General features: G+C 44.8%; 1 protein-coding gene and 1 pseudogene across 1 annotated transcript in view; one reads left to right on the top strand and one right to left on the bottom strand.

Annotated features, from left to right (window-relative positions):
* SRPK1 (SRSF protein kinase 1) overlaps positions 1 to 7,344 on the bottom strand; it is a 79,418-nt gene extending 72,074 nt beyond the window's left edge. Inside the window, 4 exon segments of the mRNA XM_027057900.2 lie at positions 6,765 to 6,948; positions 6,951 to 7,218; positions 7,220 to 7,266; positions 7,269 to 7,344. Of these exon segments, the coding sequence (XP_026913701.1) occupies positions 6,765 to 6,948; positions 6,951 to 7,218; positions 7,220 to 7,266; positions 7,269 to 7,344 (575 nt within the window).
* Positions 7,345 to 14,865: 7,521 nt separating this feature from the next.
* On the top strand, positions 14,866 to 18,675 carry LOC106972760 (suppressor of cytokine signaling 5-like; annotated as a pseudogene).
* Positions 18,676 to 18,902: the final 227 nt, after the last annotated feature.

Here is an 18,902-nt window from a genome sequence, read left to right as displayed (position 1 = left end):
ATATATTTGAAATTTTCCACAAGAAACCTTTTTTAAAAAATTTATTTATTTACTTAGAGAGAGGCAGAGAGAGAATCCCAAGCAGGCTCCGTGCTGTCAGCATGGAGCCTCACTCAGGGCCTGATCTCAGAAACCGTGAATTCCTGACGTGAGCCAAATCAAGAGTCGGACACATAACTGACAGCCACGTAGGCACCACCACAATTAAACTTTTAAAAGACAACAATGCTGCCAATGCCATACATCACTGGAATTACTCCATTTCACAGATTCAAACACAAATAGGTTTCCTACCATTCCCACATCTCTGAAATCAAGACAGCATCTTATAGCGAATGGTGTATCAGTTTAACTGGTAGTGGTTTTTTTTTTTGCGTGGCATATAAAATGGTGTAATTTAAAACTGATTGTGTCCCAAATTCAATGAAAAAAATGTACAAGATTATAAATATATCTGCTTATCTATCTCTCCTTAGCTAAATCATTATTTGCATCATACTAGAAAGGAAGAGTTCAAAAAAATCTCTTGACTACCTCCATTTTCTTACTTGCTTGGAATTAATTCAGTTACAGTGAGAGAATCATTAAAATGATACTTTAGCCAATATAAAAATAAAATTAGTCTGCAAACTAGCATTCGTGATAGAGAAGATCTGGGAAGCATCGAGCAAAAAGTCTAAGTATGATGGGGGGGGGGGGCGACATTGCCTTATTTATCTTGCCAGGTCTAAAAATTATAATAAAAACTAAGTCTAGTTGACCAGCCCATCTTTTCTTCATTTTTAATAAAGGAGTTCCTAAGCACCCACCACTTCAGCATTTGCATAAGTTGCTGGTTTCAAGTAACCTAAAGAACATAGTAATTTGGCAAGCCTCTGGGCCTCACTGCAGCAGAAAGACTAATGTAAACAAAATTTACTAACGTATATAAACTTATTGAGGAAGAAAAGAGAAGAAACTATTTCTGACAACCACAATTCTAGAAATGCAATTTTGCAAGCACGTACTTTAAATGGAGTGACAATTAAAAATAATACCTTTTTAAGATGACAACTCACATTGAAAATTTCAAAGATAAAAAGCAAAGAAAAAGATGGATTGGGCACATTTTTTTAAAAATCAATACATGAAATTAGAAAGGCTAATAACCCAAGAAATGTAAATTTGCCACATGACAAAAAGTATATTTCTTTTTTATTTTTTAAATGTTTGTTTACTTTTGGGAGAGACAGAGCTTGAGTGGGAAACAGGCAGAGAGCGGGGCACAGAGGATCCAAAGCAGGCTCTACACTGATAGCAGCAGGGAGCCCCATGTGGGGTTTTGAACTCAAACCATGCAATCAGAAGCCAGATGCTTAACTGACTGAGCCACCCAGGGGCTCCGACAAAAGGTATATTCTTAATAAATACTTCCTAAGATTAAGAAAATGATCAATAATCCATACAAAAATGGGTAAAAGATAGGAGCAGGTCAATAAATACATCCCACAAATGGTCAACCTGACCGTTAACAAAAGAAATTAAAACAAGATACTTACAGATTACCAAATTTGGGCAACGTTTTCAAGTAACAATGCCCCAGTTCTGGTGGCCAAGTAGGATGTGCAAAAATATTCCCACTTCCAACATTCTGCCTGGAGCAGTCCTCCTTCATTCACCTCCTTCAAGTGTCACCTCAATGCAGCTTCAATCACCCTATTTAAAACCGCACCCTCACCCCCACTCCTCAAATTCCCCTTATCTTCCTCTATTGTTCCAACTTATGGTCTTAACATACTACGCAATTTACTTATGTGCATTGTTTATTCTGTCCCCAAACCCCATGAAAATAAAGTTCCCAAGGACAAAGATGTTTTTCTTTCACAGGGATGGAAAACTGCGTGGGATATAGGAGGTCTGCAAAAATTGTTTAATGAATAGGAAAATTAAACTAGTTAATTCCTTTAAAAAAAATTTTTTTTTAATGTTTATTTTTGAGAAAGAGACAGAGTGTGAGTGGGGGAGGGACAGAGAGGGAGACACAGAATCTGAAGCCGGTTCCAGGCTCTGTGCTATTAGCACAGAGCCCAAGGCGGGACTCAAACCCATGAACCGTAAGATCATGACCTGAGCCGAGTCCAACGCTTAACTGACTGACTGAGCCACCCATGCGCCCCTAGATTAGTTAATTCCTAATTAAACTAGTAAATGTCTCTGGAGAAAATTGTGTTGACAATATGAATTTAAAAACCTTTAAAATGTACATAACCAGTAATATCACTCCTAAGAATTTATCCTAAGTAAATAATCACTGATGTGAACAATGGCTATCCAAAAGATCATTCATCTTTGCTATGAACTGTGAAAAACTTGAACCAATGTATACTGGAGCCTTTAAAAGCAAGTGGAATATTTAATGCTATGAAAAACATTCATGGTAAGGTTAGCTGGGTTAAAGTATACCCAATGATTCCATTTTTGTCTAAACTAAAATAAATTATGATATACCCGTTTAACAGAATGCTATCTAGATGAAGCTACTCACTGTGTCCTGATACAGAACCACGTCTAAGCCTTAGTGGAAAAGGCAGACCTTAAAAAAAATAGTAAGGTTATGCTATAAGGAACTGATACAGAATCAATTTCCAAGGTACATTGGTAAGTACAAAAAGCATCCAAAACCATTTAACTTAAAAAAACTGGTTCAAGTTCATGTACTGTACTGTATAAAAATGTTAGAAATTTTCAACTATCGGGGCACCTGGGCGACTCAGTCAGTTGAGCATCCGACTTTGGCTCAGGTCATGATCTGAACTGTTAGTTCAAGCACCGCATCAGGCTCACTGCTGTCTGTGCAGAGCCTGCCATGGATCCTCTGTCCCCTTTTCTCTCTGCCCTTTCCTTGCTCACGTTCGCTCTCTCAAAAATAAATTTAAAAAAAAGAAATTTTCAACTATCTTTTCTTCTGAATTTTCAATATAATTAGATATTTTGGAAAATTAGGAAATAAAGCCATCTCTCCTCTCCTTTGACTTCACAGATCGGTGAGTACTAACATGAACAAAATCCCTTCTCTAGCTCAAACTGTTTTACTAACAAATTTATACTAAACCTAGTTCTTTAACTGCAAAGAAAGTAAAAATTACTGTCCAAAGTAATTTCCTAAACTAAGTAATTATTAGATATGAATACCATTCTGGAATTATGTTCCATAGAAGTAATGTGAAAAATAGGACGCCTGGGTGGCTTAGTTGGTTAAGCATCCAACTTCAGCTTAGGTCATGATCTCGAGGTACGTGAGTTCGAGCCCCGCGTCAGGCTCTGTATTGACAGCTCAGAGCCTGGAGCCTGCTTCAGATTCTGTGTCTCCCTTTCTCTTTGCCCCTCCCCTGCTCACGCTCTGTCTCTCTCTCTCAAAAATAAAGATTAAAAAAAATTTCTGATTAAAAAAAAAATATGAAAAGCAAACATAACTGTGTTAAATTGTAAGAGCTATGACAAACGGATAAAGGCACACACCTATTGGTATATATATTGAAAACTGAATGACCAAAGGAAGATAGAGAATTACATCCTTTTAGAGACATAGACAGGGGGCTCTGAAAGGGTACTTAAACTTCAACCCAGGCATCCTGTGTCACCTTATACAGAAGCCTCAGTTTGCTCAGTTTCTACCTTGTTTGTCCTCAGACACATCAGAAGGAACTGTCACTTGGAGACAGCAGTGGTTAGTACCCAGGGCTTTGGGGTATGTCAGACCCGGGGTTGAATACTAGCTTTACAATTTTCTGTGGAAGTAATCTGGAAAAATCTCAATTTCCTTATCTGTAAAGTGAAACAGTTTATCATCAACTAGTTAATTTTAGTAAATAAGAATACAGTGTCTGAAAAAGTGAAGTGGAGACAAAATTCTTCAAATAAGACAACTGAAAACCCCCAAGGTCAAATCTTTCAGCACAGTGAAAGAGCCCAAAGGAAACAAATACTGAATAGCACTGCGCTGGAAGGCAGGGGCCCTGGATTCCAGTTTTGTCCTTGCTACAACCAGCTGCAGCTCCATGGACATGATTTTTCATGTATGTAGGTTCTGGTTTTAAGATCTACAAAATCAGGGGACTGAAATCCTTTCCACCTGTACCCCGCCATGACTAAATTACTAAAACGTTACTTACAGTTTTACTTTTCATTTAAATGCTTGGTTTTTCTAACTTCTCAGTTGTCATCATGACTAAGCTAAGACCATTTCCTTAACTAACTCATCCAAGGTCAAACTGCTAAAAAGTGGCAAAATCACAATTCAAACCAGATCTGACTCACTTGGGAGACCAAATTCTATGGCATGCTTCTTCTTTAGACCTTCTCCCTGACTAATCTGGTAACCAGCAGCCTGCCTTTGCAAAAGGACTGGAAGTCCAGAGTGCAGTCAGGGGTCATGGAACAGAGTCAAGTTACCTGAGTCAGGTGGGGCTTGAACTTCTGACACAGTATTCTAACCAAGTTAATTAGACATTTCAGCTACTTAAAAGGAGGCTGGAGAAACAAAAAAAGAAAGGTAAAATTGTCAAGAGAAACCATTAACTGAAGACAAAAATAAAGCACCTCTGAAACTGCAAGTAAGTGAAGGTCATTCATTTATATAAAATTTCAGGAAATAAAAGTTGTACAAAATGAAATATTCCGTAAAATAACTGCTAGATTATCTGTACTACTTGCTTGCTTTTGTGCAAGTGTGAAAATAATGGACACAAATTACCTAACAGTGAATGAAGGAGTAACAGAGAATCCAAAGCACATATATTCGGCTTTAGAAATAAAGAATATGGTTTAAATAGATAATCCAAAGTAATGATTATCTGGTACCAAAAACAGATGATGAGGTGTCTGGCTCGCTCAGTTGGGAGAGCATGCAACTTTTGATCTCAGGGTCATGAGTTCAAGCCCCACATTGGGTGTGGAGACTACTTTAAAAATACATATATATATGATCACCTTTATATATTTTCCTCCCAAGTTACAGGTTGATTCAGGTTAATACAAAATAATTTCCATGTGGAGAGACCAAGACAGATCACTTCTCAACAATACAGTGAATAATAAAATTACCATCTCTTTACATCAGCAGAAAATACGTTTTATAGCACATTCCTATCAGCTCCACAGGGAATAATAAAACTAAGGCACATACAAAAAAAGAGTAACACTTAAATTCCCACTGCAGACAAGAACCAGGTTAGCTCCTCGGCTGTTTCCATTAAACCAACGTGGGATTACGAACTGGTTCTGAGGGGCGCCTGAGTGGCTCAGTCCGTTGGGCATCTGACTTCCGCTCACGTCATGATCTCACAGTTGGTGAGTTCAAGCCCCACTTCAGGCTCTGTGCTGACAGCTCAAAGCCTGGAGCCTGTTTCAGATTCTGTGTCTCCCTCTCTCTTTCTCTGTCCCTCCCCTGCTTGTGCTCTGTTGCTCTCTCAAAAATAAACAAAAACCATTTTTTTCTTTAATAAATAAATAAAAACTGGTTTTGGAACAATCCATACGTGGATAATCACGAGGCAAACACATGGAGATAAACTCACATTTAAATATGTTGGTTACCAAGCACTTTATAAAATAAAAAAATTCATGAGACAGTTAATAGAAATGGAGCAAGAGGTGAGGTCACCTACCACTTTAGCTCTACTGCTATAAGTCATTATGTGTCATTCTCAAACATCAGGTAGTCACCAAAACCACACACACACACACACACACACACACACACACACACCTGATAATATCATTCAGAAAGGTAACCTAGGAAAACCTCAGAAATGCTCGTTTTCTCAGCTCAAGAAGGAGACCGTATACAACTCCACACAACATCAAGGAAATGGAAGTGTCCGGAAAATGATGCACTGTTCTCTAAAGGCAATTTCCAAGCCACTGCAATTAAACGTGAGAACAAGATAAAAGTTCTCCAGACTAAGCCTCACTTTGCAGAAGCCCTCTGCTGGGCGTTTCTAAGATGTGACCAACTTTTGTGTTTCCCACAGCAGCGCTTAAACCACGGTTATGCATCCTGCTGGTAAAACCCGGACATGTGGCACTTCACACACCAAACCAGAATCACCAAGAGCGTTGGCTAAAGAACTTGCCCGTCACTACCGCGAGGCCCACTCCACAAGGCATCTGCATTCAGCGCGAGGGCTGGAGGTTTTGAGAGAAGAAACAGAAACGCAGTGGTCTGCCTGCCACGGCGAGGAAGGCGACGCTCCTTTCGGGCTCAGGAAGTTGCCCGACCAGGGGGAAAGCTCCTTGCCCTCCTCTATGAAAGCGAGCGGGTGGCTGGCAGACCAAAATGCGGAAAATTCACTTAAGAACTCCCTGACGGCCTACCGTGCAGACGTAGGAGTCAAGTTTAAGACTCGGGAAGCAGGTGGGGGAGAGGCCAGAGTTCACAAACAGATAATGATCTACCAGCTCCGTCGGGAGGCCCAGACCCGGGGCGGGGGAGGGTGGGGTGGGGGGTGGGGGGTGGGGGTCGTGCCTCCTCTCCGGAGTTGGGGAGCTGACGGACCGGACGGGCTCCAGTCCTCCTCCAACAGCCCTTTCCAGCGGGCCTGGCCCTCGGCAACATCAGCTCCGCTCCGCATGGCTCACGGAGTGCGACCCTCCAAGGCCACTCCGCGGCCATGTGGCTGGGGCCGCAGGGCGCCCAAACCCGGCGCACGTTCAAGAGGTGAAACCAGAGGAGAGGAGGTGCGGGAGGAAATCCAAAGAATGGGATGTCGGGGTACAAGACTCACTTCCTCTGGGCTTTGTCCTTCTTGGCCTTGGTCCTTTTCTTTCGGGCCTGGAGCGCAAGCACTGCAGGAGAGAGGGATGGATGAAGGGCGAATGTGGAGTAAAGGAGGCGACCAAGGTGAGGGTGGAGACCCAGCAGGGGCGCGAGGCCCGGGTGCGGGGCCTGGCTGAGGGGCGGCTCCGGGACGAGCGCCGCGGCTTCGGCGAGGCGGCCGGCCGAGCGGCGGGCGCCCGGGCGGGGTGCGCCGGCGGGGGCTCGGGTCGGGTCAGGGGGCCGGCGGGCGGGGGTCTGCCTCGCCGGCCGCGGGCCGGGCCCTGCAGCGGCCCCAAGGCGCGGGCCGGCCTGGCGGGGAACAAGGGGCGATGACTGCCGGTGCGGAAGGACGCCTGGGCTGAGGGGCGCGGACCCGCAGCCCAGAGGCGGGGGGTGAAGGGCGGCGCCACCTCAGTTGGGGGGGCGCCGCACGCCCGGGGACCGGACTGCGGCGGCTAGGCAAAGCTCCGACGCGGACCCGGGCCTCGCCCCGCCGGCCGTTGCCCCTCGTGGCGGAGGCCGCTCCACCGCTCACCTTTCCGCTCCATGGCGAGCCCGGTAACCGCCAGGCGCCTGCGCACTCGAGTGGCGGCGACTCCCGCTCCCGCCGCGGCCCAAAACCGAGCCCGCGCACACCCCGCCCCCCAGTTCCCGCCCCGCCCCCGCCCGACGACGGCGCGCGCCTGCGCGTTGAGCGCGGAGCCTACCACCTGCTCTCGAGAAGGGGGGGCGGCGGTAAAGAATCGGGGGGTGGAAGAAGGAAAGAACGCCGAGTGTGAATGCTACAGAGGTGTTCAAGAACCAGGCTTGGAAGCCTGGCGGGCTCAGGTTCGTTGCATTTGCGGGGAGGTTGCCCTTTAGCAGAGGAGAAGACCGTGGCCTTGAGGGTTCCCTGCGTGCTGCGTCAGTGCTCTGCAGCCTACTGGAGTCCGCCTCAGTTTCCTGGTCTGTAAAATGGATTTAATTAGGCGTGTCCTAGTTCCTTCCCTGAGCCCTTGTGAGGATCAATTGAGATACTATAGAAAGAAAATGGGGGGCCGGGGGGAAAGATTACAAGTGAGAAATTAAAGAAAAGTGGGGCAACACAAAAGAAAGACTGGAAGGACGAAACCCGTGAGCCTATCCTCCCTTTAAAAGTGAATTTTCTTTTAAAATTTCACGTTTAAATGAAGGCTGTAAAGGAAGGAAGGGGGAGAATAAAGACAATGTTTTCTCATCTTACCACTATCATCTTTTCAGTACGTGATAACTATAGTGGTCGTATAGGATGTTTTTATACTTTTCTAAGTGCATTATGTCTCATTTGATATTTAAAAGCAAAATATTACCTCCACTATACAAAGAAACAAAAAGCTGGAGAGGATGCGTATTTACTAAATCTTGGTGCCTCGATGCAATGATTCAGTCATCAAACCCTTTTTGTAAAGCAAGGTTAGCAAAAATTTTCTGTAAAGGGCCGTATAGGAAACATTAAGGCTTGTGGGCATAAGCTCTCTTTCTCAGCTACTCAATTCTGCCACTGGAGCTCAAAAGGAAAATGGAAAATAAGGGCTGTGTTCCAATAAAGCTTTACTTAACGGTTCCTGAAATTTGCATTTCATGTCATGAAATATTCTTCTTCTGTTGATCTTTTTCCAACTATTTCAGTCATTCTTGGCTCAGGTCTTAGTTTGCCAACTTCTGTTGTGAAGTACTACAACTGGACAGGGCAGAAGCTCTGGAGACCGTTGCCCTAAAAGAAATTAGACTATAGTGGGGAAGACAGACAAGTAATTAATTGAGAAAGGAAGATGAAAATGGGATAGTGCTGCACAAGTGAAGCATGGGGACTTGGGTGGGATTTTGCTGAGCAAAGTAAATAATTACATCCAGCCAGGGAGGAGGCAGCTCTTGGACTGGGTCTTGGGAAATGGGTAGGGTTTCCATAGGTGGAGAAGGAGATGTTAGGCATTCCCGAATGAGAAAATCAGTTGAGCAAAAAAGGACCGATTTGGAAATGGGTGGGGGCTGGGACTGGTAATGACTGAAATGGATCAAGTGGGATGCGAGGCCAGAAATGCCGGTTTGCCAAATTTGAAATTTAGATAATTAATATCTGTTGCATGGAACCTGAATGATAGCATTTCTGGACATATTGCAAAAGAGGACAGCACCTGTTGGCCAAGGAAAACTTCTTCCCAATTTCCTCCCCACTCTGCTTAGGAACAGAAGGAGAGTTGGGTCAGACAGTGACACCCTGGAGTCTGAGGATTCTGCTAGGGCAGCAAAACCTCATGTGATTTAGAAAAGACGGGAGAGCTGTGGTAGCTGACGAAAAGTTCCAGAATCGGGAAAGTACCCTCCACCAGAGAGTTAGGTCTGTGAGGCTAGGGACCCTGTTTGGATTTTCCTTGATGTATCCTCAGTGCCTAGAACAGTGTCCAGCCCTCAGTAGGTGCTCAGGTGTTTGTCTAATCAAAGAATAAATGATGTGCAGTTTATGAGAAAGTTCTGGACGAGAGAGAGAAAACACTGAGAAGGACAACATGAAGCTGTGCTAACACCCAAATGGGTTCCTGCAGATTCATCAAAAAGGGAATAAGTTTAACTTGGCATGAGAGTGATCATTGCTTCTTTCTTTGCTCTAAGAGCTTACCAACTGTTTAATAATGCATTTGAGAATTTTTCCAGAGTCCGTGTCAAGTTCACTGGATTGAGTTCCCTGAATTGACCATTCCTTCCTTTTTTCATTTGGGCTCCCCATTCCCTCCGTCTTACCCCCACTTTCACAGGGCTTGTTCTATCCTGGACTTCACCCTTCCTCTTCAAGTGGTGGCCACTCTTGCATACATACTCTCACAACTGTTTTTCTCAAGTTCTTTTAAAAGTAGAATTATTCAGAGAACGTGAACTGTTCAGGAGTAGTGTCAGAATTTAATTTCTGAAATGATCCCATTCTCCATGAGCTAATTTCTTAAGACTGCCCTGGAGTGTTCCCTAACGCTTGCACGTTTTGAAATTTGTTCACCCAAACTTTAGTTTAGGACACACTTTGGTTACCACAAACTCTTACACTTTGTCCAAAGTTTTGATCTGAATTAAATCCCAAGTATCATTTCTCTGTATGGCTTCCCCTTTGTCTTGTAAGATGAAATGGACAACAGAAGAAACTGAAAATGCATCAGATGCTGGGAGCCTGGGTGGCTCAGTTGGTTGAGTGTCTGACTCTTGATTTTGACTCAGGTCATGATCCCAGGGTCATGGGATCGAGCCCCAGGTGGAGCCTGCTTGAGATTCTCTCTCTGTGTCCCTCTGTGCCCCTCTCTGCTGCTCATGCTCTTTCTCTCTCTCTCAAATTAAAAAAAAAAATTAAAAAAGAATACATCACTTGCTCTATTTTGGAGATTCCCGATAGATGTCTACATAATTGGAGAACCCCAATAGAATTTTACATAGTTTTGTAAAGTATATTGGGAAAACATATTCTAGACTTGAGTTTCAGGAAACACAGGGCATGTTCAACACTTAGTTGAAGAGGACTGGATGAAAGGACTGAGGTGTGGATAGGGTTAAGGGAAACCGATGAGGGATGGTGAGGCATCCAGGGAGTAGCAATAGTGGGAATCTTTACCACCCCCAGGCCTGAAGGGACAGGGGGTGGAGGTGTTACCAGAGCCCAATAAGAGCTTATATTAGTCTGCTTAGGGTTGATATAACAAAGGACCACAAACTGGGTGGCTTAATCCACAGAAAATTTATTGTCTCACAGTTCTGGAGGCTAGAGATCCAGGTATCAGGAGGGATGGTTCCTTCTGGGGACTGTGAGGGAAGGATCTGTCCTTTTTCCTTGGCTTGTAGATGACTGTATCTCTGTATCTCTTTATATTTTCTTCTGTGTGTGTCTCAATCTGTGTCCAAATTTCCCCTTTTCATAAGAACATCAGTCGTACTGGACTAGGACTCATCCTAATGATCTCCTTTAACTTGATGACCTCTGTAAAGACCCTATCTCCAAATAAGGTCATTTTCTGAGGTACTGGGGGTTAAGACTCCAATATATCTTTTTTTTGGGGGGAGCGGGGGGCACAATTCAACCCATATCAGAATTGTAGTGATAAGAAAGAAGTGCCTGACAGCAGCTGTGTCCCTTGATAAAAGGACAAAGCCATTGCCCAGCAGGGATTTAAATACCCAACTTCTTTGCTTCTCATCCTCTCAGGCTAGTGCCTCCCATTGACTGAACCCACTTCAAGTTAGAAGGCAAGGGTGCCTGGGTGATGCAGTCCACGCAAGCCAGCTGCCCAGGACACAGAGAGGGTGGAGACGGGTGGAGGGTTAATCTGGAGGGAAAACAGAATATCCAGCACAGCCTGTCTGGGCAGTCTATAGGATACACCCAAGGTGGCTAGCATTTTTTAAGCCAGTAAGTCAGCCTTTTGGGCTCCCTGGTCCCTGGAGAGGCTTGAGAACAGAAGCTGCTTGGAGATAGCCCCCTTTCCAACTTTGTTTGTTTTTTGTTTTTTTCTATAAAAGCTTAAGCTTCACAAGGGAATTGTGTTGGAGTGAAGGGTTGGGGAGACTAGGGGGAGGAGATGAAAGAATAAAAGGCTTGGCTTGGTGAGATGGGAAACTATGTAAGTTCTCTGAGGTCTTAGTGTCTCTGTCATTTTGGATGCTCTGCCCACCGCAGGAAAGTTAGAGGAAACAGGAGATTCTCTGGCAATGAGGAGGTTACAGAGATCGGTGGTTCCAGAGGCAGCTAGAGCCCTCGCCCTGCTCCCTGGAAGTGCTCCAGGGAGACAGCAAGGTGTTGCAAACTGACCTAAGATGATCACGTCCAACTCGGCCTTCTTTTTTTTGTTGGTTACAATAGCTGCCAGAGAAGTCCGAAGTGACGAGGGGTTGCCTGCTTCACATCCTTACTCCCAGAATATATAAAGAAAAAGTGGCAGTCTAAAATCTGCCACAACCAAACACACACACACACACACACACACACCATTTATTAAACACTCATTAGCAGGCAGGCACATTAGCTTCTTTGAGATCTCTCTGTCCTTTTGGATGCTCTGGCCATGGCATGAATCAAAGCTTTACTCAGGGTGGGGCAACGGTGTCACAGAGGGAGGACTCTGTCTCCCACATAGGAGGCATCAGAGAACCAGAGAGGGAGTCTGCTTTCAACTTCGTTATGCTGTTCCAATCCTGATCAACCCCAGAGGTGACATCAGAAGCAGGTTTCCTCTCACGAGGTGAGCTGATGTTAATTTGTGTAATGATTGTCGTTTTAAAAAGCTGTCGTTGGCGGGATTCGTGGTAATCGATTACCCTGAACCCTTGGTCGAAGCCATCTTCTGACTAGGATGTTCGCAAACCACCCCAGGCAGAGGAATTGCAGATTACAGTACAAGCTGCCCCTGGGGGTAACTATGAGTAGTGCCTACAAATGTCATTCTGTCTTTGCCAAAGGTTTTAATATGCCCCAAGTATTTTCTTTTGAAAGGGTGGGTTCATTTCTTGAAAAATGCCAATTAAAGAAAAAGAAGGAAACATGGGAGTCCAACACCAGGGGAACGATTCAGAAAGTTTTACAGCACCTCCTCTCCAGGTGAGTTGCCAAAACAGGGATACATCGAATCCTCTCTATGCTTCTGTAGGTACCAGAAGAACGTCCTCACCTAGACTATGCTTCCCTGTCCTTGGTTCCCAGGATGTATGCCGAAATGTTTTAAGGGAAATTATAAACATCGTGAGGTGGAGTGCCCCCAGGAGGCTGCCAGGCCAGGCAAAGATGCTCTGCTATACTAAATACGTTCCAGGGGCCATGCAGGCTTGGACAATAAAAATAACGGACTGAAGATTGGAAGTATGTACCCTATTTTCTGAGCAGTGCCTAAACCTCCCAAGCTCTTATGTGACCCTAGGGAGAGGAAGCCCATAACAACAGGGATTTAATTTCTCCAGTCTGGCAATCTCAGGGGCAGAGCGAAGGCAGTGTAGGCAATACACAGCAATGGTTTACACCCTCGAATTCTGGAATCTACCCGCTGTGCCATGTTGAACCCATCTTGCTTTTCCTTCTCGCAGGTACTTTCCGCCACACTCACCCTTCGTGACGAATTTATTGAGCGCCCGCCCGCAGGCCAGGGCCGTGAGAAGCAGAGAAGGAAAACACCAACTCCTTGCCCTATGGGACTTAATAGCTAACTCATAAAATAATTACTGTTTACTAGACACTGTTGTCGCTCAGCTGTCAAACAACACTACCAAATCGGTGCTATTATCAGCATCTCTGGCGGATGAAGAAACTGAGGCATAACCAAGGCCGCCCAGAGCGCCCAGGTGGCTCAGCCTTTAAGCATCTGACTTCTGCTCAGGTCACGAGCTCTCAGTTTGTGAGTCTGCACTGAGTGAGTTTGAGCCCCGCATCAGGTGGAATACAAGGCCCACTTCAGCTGAGGCCCAGCTTTCCCTCCCCCCCCCCCTCACGCCCCCCTTTCTCTCTCTCTGTCCCTCACTCACTTGCGCCCTCTAAATAAATAAATAAATAGATAAATAAATAAATAAATAAATAACCAAGGCCACCCAAAGTTGTAAGAGGCAGGGTTTTGAATCTGGGCTGTCAGGTTCCTGAATCCACACTGTTGGCCACAAACCATATCGCCCATCTAGTTTAGCGAGGGATGGACAGGTAAATAAATAATTCACACAGAGCACAATGGTGGAAGCACGAAGTACCATGGCAGCACAAGAAGGAGACCCTGACAGCTCAGGATCTGAGGAGGGATGGGGAGAGAGGTATCTCCTGAATGAGATGACACCTGGACAGCACTGGAAAGCATGAATCGGTGCCAGCTGGGAACAGAAGAGAGGGGAGAGAACTCTGGCCACATAAGCACGGTATTGGGGAGTAGGGGCGGGGCCTAAACACCGTAGCGTCACTAGAGAATAAAATGCCAGGGGGGAGGTGGGACACAGTTTGCTCGACAAATGTTTGTTGGGCCTCTTATATGTGCAGGACTGTGCTTATTGCCGAGGGTATAGCAGGGGCAGGGTGTCCAAGGAGCCTGAACTTGAGCTTTCGAACATTTTGCTCCCCTAACTTACTAAAATAACTCTTTAAACTACCCCCATGCGAAACATTCAACACACTGGAAAAGGAAGGGAACTTCCTCAATCTGATAAAGGGCATCTCTGAAAACCCCCACAGCTAACATCGTATTTAATGGTGAGAGACTGAATGCCTTCCCTCCAAGGTCAGGAATAAGACAGGGATGTCCGCTCTTACCTCTTCTCTTCAGTATTGAACTGGAGGTTCCAGCTAGAGTCACTAGGCAAGAAGATTAAATAAAAGCAAACAAACTGGAAAGGAAATTGACACTTTACAATAAGAGTGTTACAGGGGCACCTGGGTGGCTCAGTTGGTTGGGCGTCTGACTCTTTCTTGATTTTGGCTCAGGTCAAGATCTCATGGTAGTGGGATCGAGCCCCCGCCTCATCAGGCTCCGCGCTGAGTGTGGAGCTTGCTTGGGATTCTCTCCCTCTCACTGCCCCCTCTCACCGCGCGTGCTTTCTCAAAATAAATAAACATTTTTAAAAATAAAAGTGTTACATCAGCTTTGAATGCCATCCAGCGGAGTTTAAATACTACAGCAGTTTGATGCCCACCATCATCCATTTAATTTATATGTAAATAAAGTAAAACGACTTTGTTAACTACAAGAAACGCTACGTTATTCCCTTTTCTCCTTGAATTTGCGTTTTTATTCCATTTTACTCTTGCAGAAGTTTATCCTCAAGTAGTATAATTTTATGCCTGAAAGTTCTTATTGATCATCCTATGATACTTCTTTACCACAGAAATGTGCATTTACACTGAAATTCAATTTTTAAAAACATTTCCTGTGATCGTAGTCTTCTAAAAACTTTCTACCTATTATTGCAAGGATTCTTATTGCAGGATTAATCAAAATAATGTACAGCATCAGTTTTTGATAAATGAAGTCTTATTGCAAATACTACCTCAGTAGAAGGGAGGTGATTTTTCTCAACGGGTCCTGTGTCGTTCTGTTCCTATTTTTTTTTTGGTAATGACCAAGACAATTGGCTTATATGAAACAAGTAGATGGGAATAAAAAGAGTTTTGCCATCAGCAATGTAATTCTCAGAGTTCTTTTGCAACTCCTTCCAAAGAATTTGCCAAAAATCGTGCAGTAACCATCACCAAAGCTTGTTTTAATGACCCATCAACTGACAATTCCAGGAGGCGCTCATTGAATTTTATCAAAATCAAATAATTTGAAACTATCTGGCTTGCGGGCGCCTGGGTGGCTCAGTTGGTTAAGCGTCTGGCTTCAGCTCAGGTCGTGATCTCACAGCTCGTGGGCTCAAGCTCCGCATTGAGCTCTGTGCTGACAGCTCAGAGCTGGCCTGGAGCCTGCTTTGGATTCTGTGTCTCCCTCTCTCTCTGCCCCTCCCCTGCTCACATTGTCTCTCTCTCAAAAATAAATAAGCATTAAAAAAAACTTTTTTAATTACCTGATTTGCATAAAGATGTGCTACCTGGTCATTAAAGTTGTTTACTTTCTCAGTCCAGACACCAGTATTTCAATATATATACATATGTGTGTGTGTGTGTGTGTTTAATATTAATTTTTGAGAGAGAAAGAGACAGAGCACAAGTGGGAGGGGGCAGAGAGAGAGAGAGACACAACACACACAGAATCAGAAGCAGGGTCCAGGCTCTGAGATGTTAGCACAGAGCCCGACACAGGGCTCAAACTCATGGCCCGTGAGATCATGACCTGAGCTGAAGTCAGAGAGTTAACCGACTGAGCCACCCAGGTGCCCCAGACACCAGTATTTCAATATGTCCCTTTGTTTGGACCCCTGAAAGGAAGTCAGTCTGTGGGACAAAGGTTGCAAGAACTGTGGGCTTGTGTTTTCCCACGAGAACTTACAACAAGTAGTTAAAGCGCTTCTTTTCTAAAAAAGAAAAATACACCTGTCTGAATTAAGCTTTTTAATACACCTTTCTAAATCCTGAAAATGCCCTTTTCCCACTGGCTCAGATTTAGCTCCAAAATGGCATTTGACTACATAAGCATTCAGCCCCTGTGAAACCACATTCAACATTTTTTTTGATACATTTGATCCATATTTGGCTTCTATAGAGGATAAAGAAGATAAGCTTAGAAAAAGAAGGTGGCTTAGTACTGCAGAAGGTTGACACCCCTCCTAATACACAAATACATCCATTGAAGCCACTGCACAGGCTAGTTGGTTATATTAAGTGGGACCAAAGTTAGCTGCTGGAATGCCTGAAATAAGTGGGGACGGTTTTGCCATTTCACAAGCTGGTTGTGACACAGAAGAGGACGCAACCACCCTGTGTTTGCAGTCACGTAGGCAGAAGCAACGTCAGGTATCTGGAGACAGCTATCCACAGATTGATTACATCCACTGCCTCCTGTCTAATTTTTTTCTGATTACAAGGAATCCCCGTTGCTGGAGAGTGTTACAAAGCAGAAGCCCTTTTTTTAAAAAAAAATTATTTTCGAGACAGAGTACAAGCAGGGGAGGGGCAGGAGAGAGAGAGAGAGAGAGAGAGAGAGAGAGAGAGAGAGAGAGAATCCAAAGCAGGCTCCAGGCTCTGAGCTATCAGCACACAGCCCAACACGGGGCTCGAACCCACGAACTGTGAGATCATGACCTGAGCTGAATTTGGACACTCAACCGACTGAGCCACCCAGGCACCCCGGAAACCCTTCCTGAAGGGAAAGCTGCATTTTTGCTCAGGGACTCTGGGCAAAAGGACTCCCTCTTCTCCGTGAGCTTCCATGGCTACAGCAGATTCCCTTCATGCCCAAATTGAACACTGGAACCCCAACTTTGATTTTGATGTTCACGCCCTGTGTCTATTTCACTCCTCCGCTGTTAACAGGACTTTGGGAACATGAAAAAGACCCCAGTTCTTACATGTATTTCGAGCCATTGCTTACGATATCACTAAATAGGACTTTGCCTTTTAGCCTGCAATATATCTGCCATGCAGTAATGTGCAGATACGCTACATGTGATGGAACTGATGGGCTCCCTTTACCGTCAATGTCACGGGATTGTTTTTTTTTTTTTTTTTTTTAAAGAGTATCATTATAAATGAAAGGTTGAGAGTTCCTTGCTTAGAACAAGAACCAGTCAAGGCAAAGTAAACTCTCCCGTTCCCAAAGGGCATTAACTAGATCTGCTTTTAACGTGCATCGGACACATGTCCATGTGAGGCGAGCACACATGTCTATGTTAGGCTTGGTCAGTACAGTGTACAAGCTTAGCGTTAGTACCTGTCAGATGTGATCTGCTGTTACTTAGGTAAGCGCGGTGCCTATTGAGACAACAGAGGATAGGGCTACAGGTGTTCAGTAAGGCTACAGAAACATCTTGCCGATTCAACAGTTTGGTTTTTAATATCTGCGGTAACTGAGTGACGCGACTCTGGGGCACTTGCTATAAAGAATTCTATTTCTGCGGCACCTGGGTGGCTCAGTTGGCTGAGTGGCCGACTTCGGCTCAGCTCATGATCTCGCAGTCCGTGAGTTCGAGCCCTGCGTCGGGCTCTGTGCTGGCAGCTGGGAGCCTGGAGCCTGCTGGGATTCTGAGTCTCCCTCTCTCTCTGCCCCTCCCCCACTTGCCCTCTATTTCTCTCTGTCTCTCAAAAATAAATAAATGTTAAAAAAATAAAAAAAATAATTCTATTTCTTATTGAAGAGTGAATTATTTATATTGAGTGAGTGTTTCAACAGTATGACTAATTTTTTTTTTAATGTTTATTTTTGAGAGGGACAGAGTGCGAGCCAGGGAAGGGCAGAGAGAGAGGGAGACACAGAATCCCAGATAGGCTCCAGGCTCTGAGCTGTCAGCACAGAGCCCAATGCGGGGCTCAAACCCACAAACCGCGAGATCATGACCTGAGTTGAAGTTGGATGCTTAACCGACTGAGCCACCCAGGCACCCCGAGTATGACTAATTTTTAAGTTATTTTTTCAAAAACAATTTCTCTATAATCTTCCAAAAGCAGCGGTGCTTGTAGTTACATAAAGTAGGCTTTGGAAGTCCAAAAAATAAAGACTGCTTTCCTTTTGGGAAAAAAAAAATGCAATTTTCTGGCCACAAGGGCATAGTACAGCTCACTTAAGTGTTGATATAGTCTATATTCAGTCTCCTTGTCTCTTCTGCAAAAGGTTAAGTAAACTGGTTTCCTAAATAACACTCGTCAAAATTTCAGATTTATGAAGTGGGTAGTAGAGGTTTGTTTTTTTTAATGTTAATTTATTTTTTTAAGAGAGAGAGACAGAGTGCGAGCAGGGGAGGGGCAGAGAGAGAAGACGACACAGGATCTGAAGCAGGCTCCAGGCTCTGAGCTGTAGGCACAGAGCCCGACGCGGGGCTTGTATTCACGACCATGAGATCATCCCCTGAGCCAAGGTCTGACGCTCGACTGACTGAGCCCCCCAGGTGCCCCAAGTTGGTAGTAGAATTTTATTTAAAGCCCTTAGCTATTAATAGTTCAATGAGTGCCTTAACTTAAAACAGACGTTTCAGGCCGTCCAGCCACGGTCAACCCCACAGTGGCGTTCTTTGACATTGGCGGTGACAGCGAGCCGTGGGGCCGCATCTCTGTTCCAAAGATAGCAGAGAACTTTAGTGCTCCGAGCACTGGGGAGCAAGGCTTTGATTATAAAGGCTCCTGCCTTCACAGGCTTATTCCGGGATTTATGTGCCAGGGTGGTGACTTCACACGCTGTAACGGCACTGGCCGTGAGTCCATCTATGGGGAGAAATTTGAAGATGAGAATTTCACCCGTGAAGCACACGGGTCCTGGCATCTTGCCCATGGCAAGTAGTGGACCCAGACAAACGCTTCCCAGTTCTTCATCTGCGTTGCCAACGCTGAGCGATTGGGTGACGGGCTTGTGGTCTTGGACAAGGTGAGAGAGGGCAGGAATATCCGGGAAGCCACGGAACGCTTCGGCTCCAGGCACGGCAAGGCCGGCAAGAAGATCGTCATTGCAAACTGTGGACAAATCTAATAAATTTGATTGTGTTTTTGTCTTCGCTGTAAGACTATTCC

Source organism: Acinonyx jubatus, chromosome B2 (genome assembly GCF_027475565.1).
Source record: "Acinonyx jubatus isolate Ajub_Pintada_27869175 chromosome B2, VMU_Ajub_asm_v1.0, whole genome shotgun sequence".
Taxonomy (NCBI): domain Eukaryota; kingdom Metazoa; phylum Chordata; class Mammalia; order Carnivora; family Felidae; genus Acinonyx; species Acinonyx jubatus.
The sequence above is the reverse complement of the archived record's forward strand: the minus strand, read 5'-3'. Positions and strand labels throughout refer to the sequence as shown.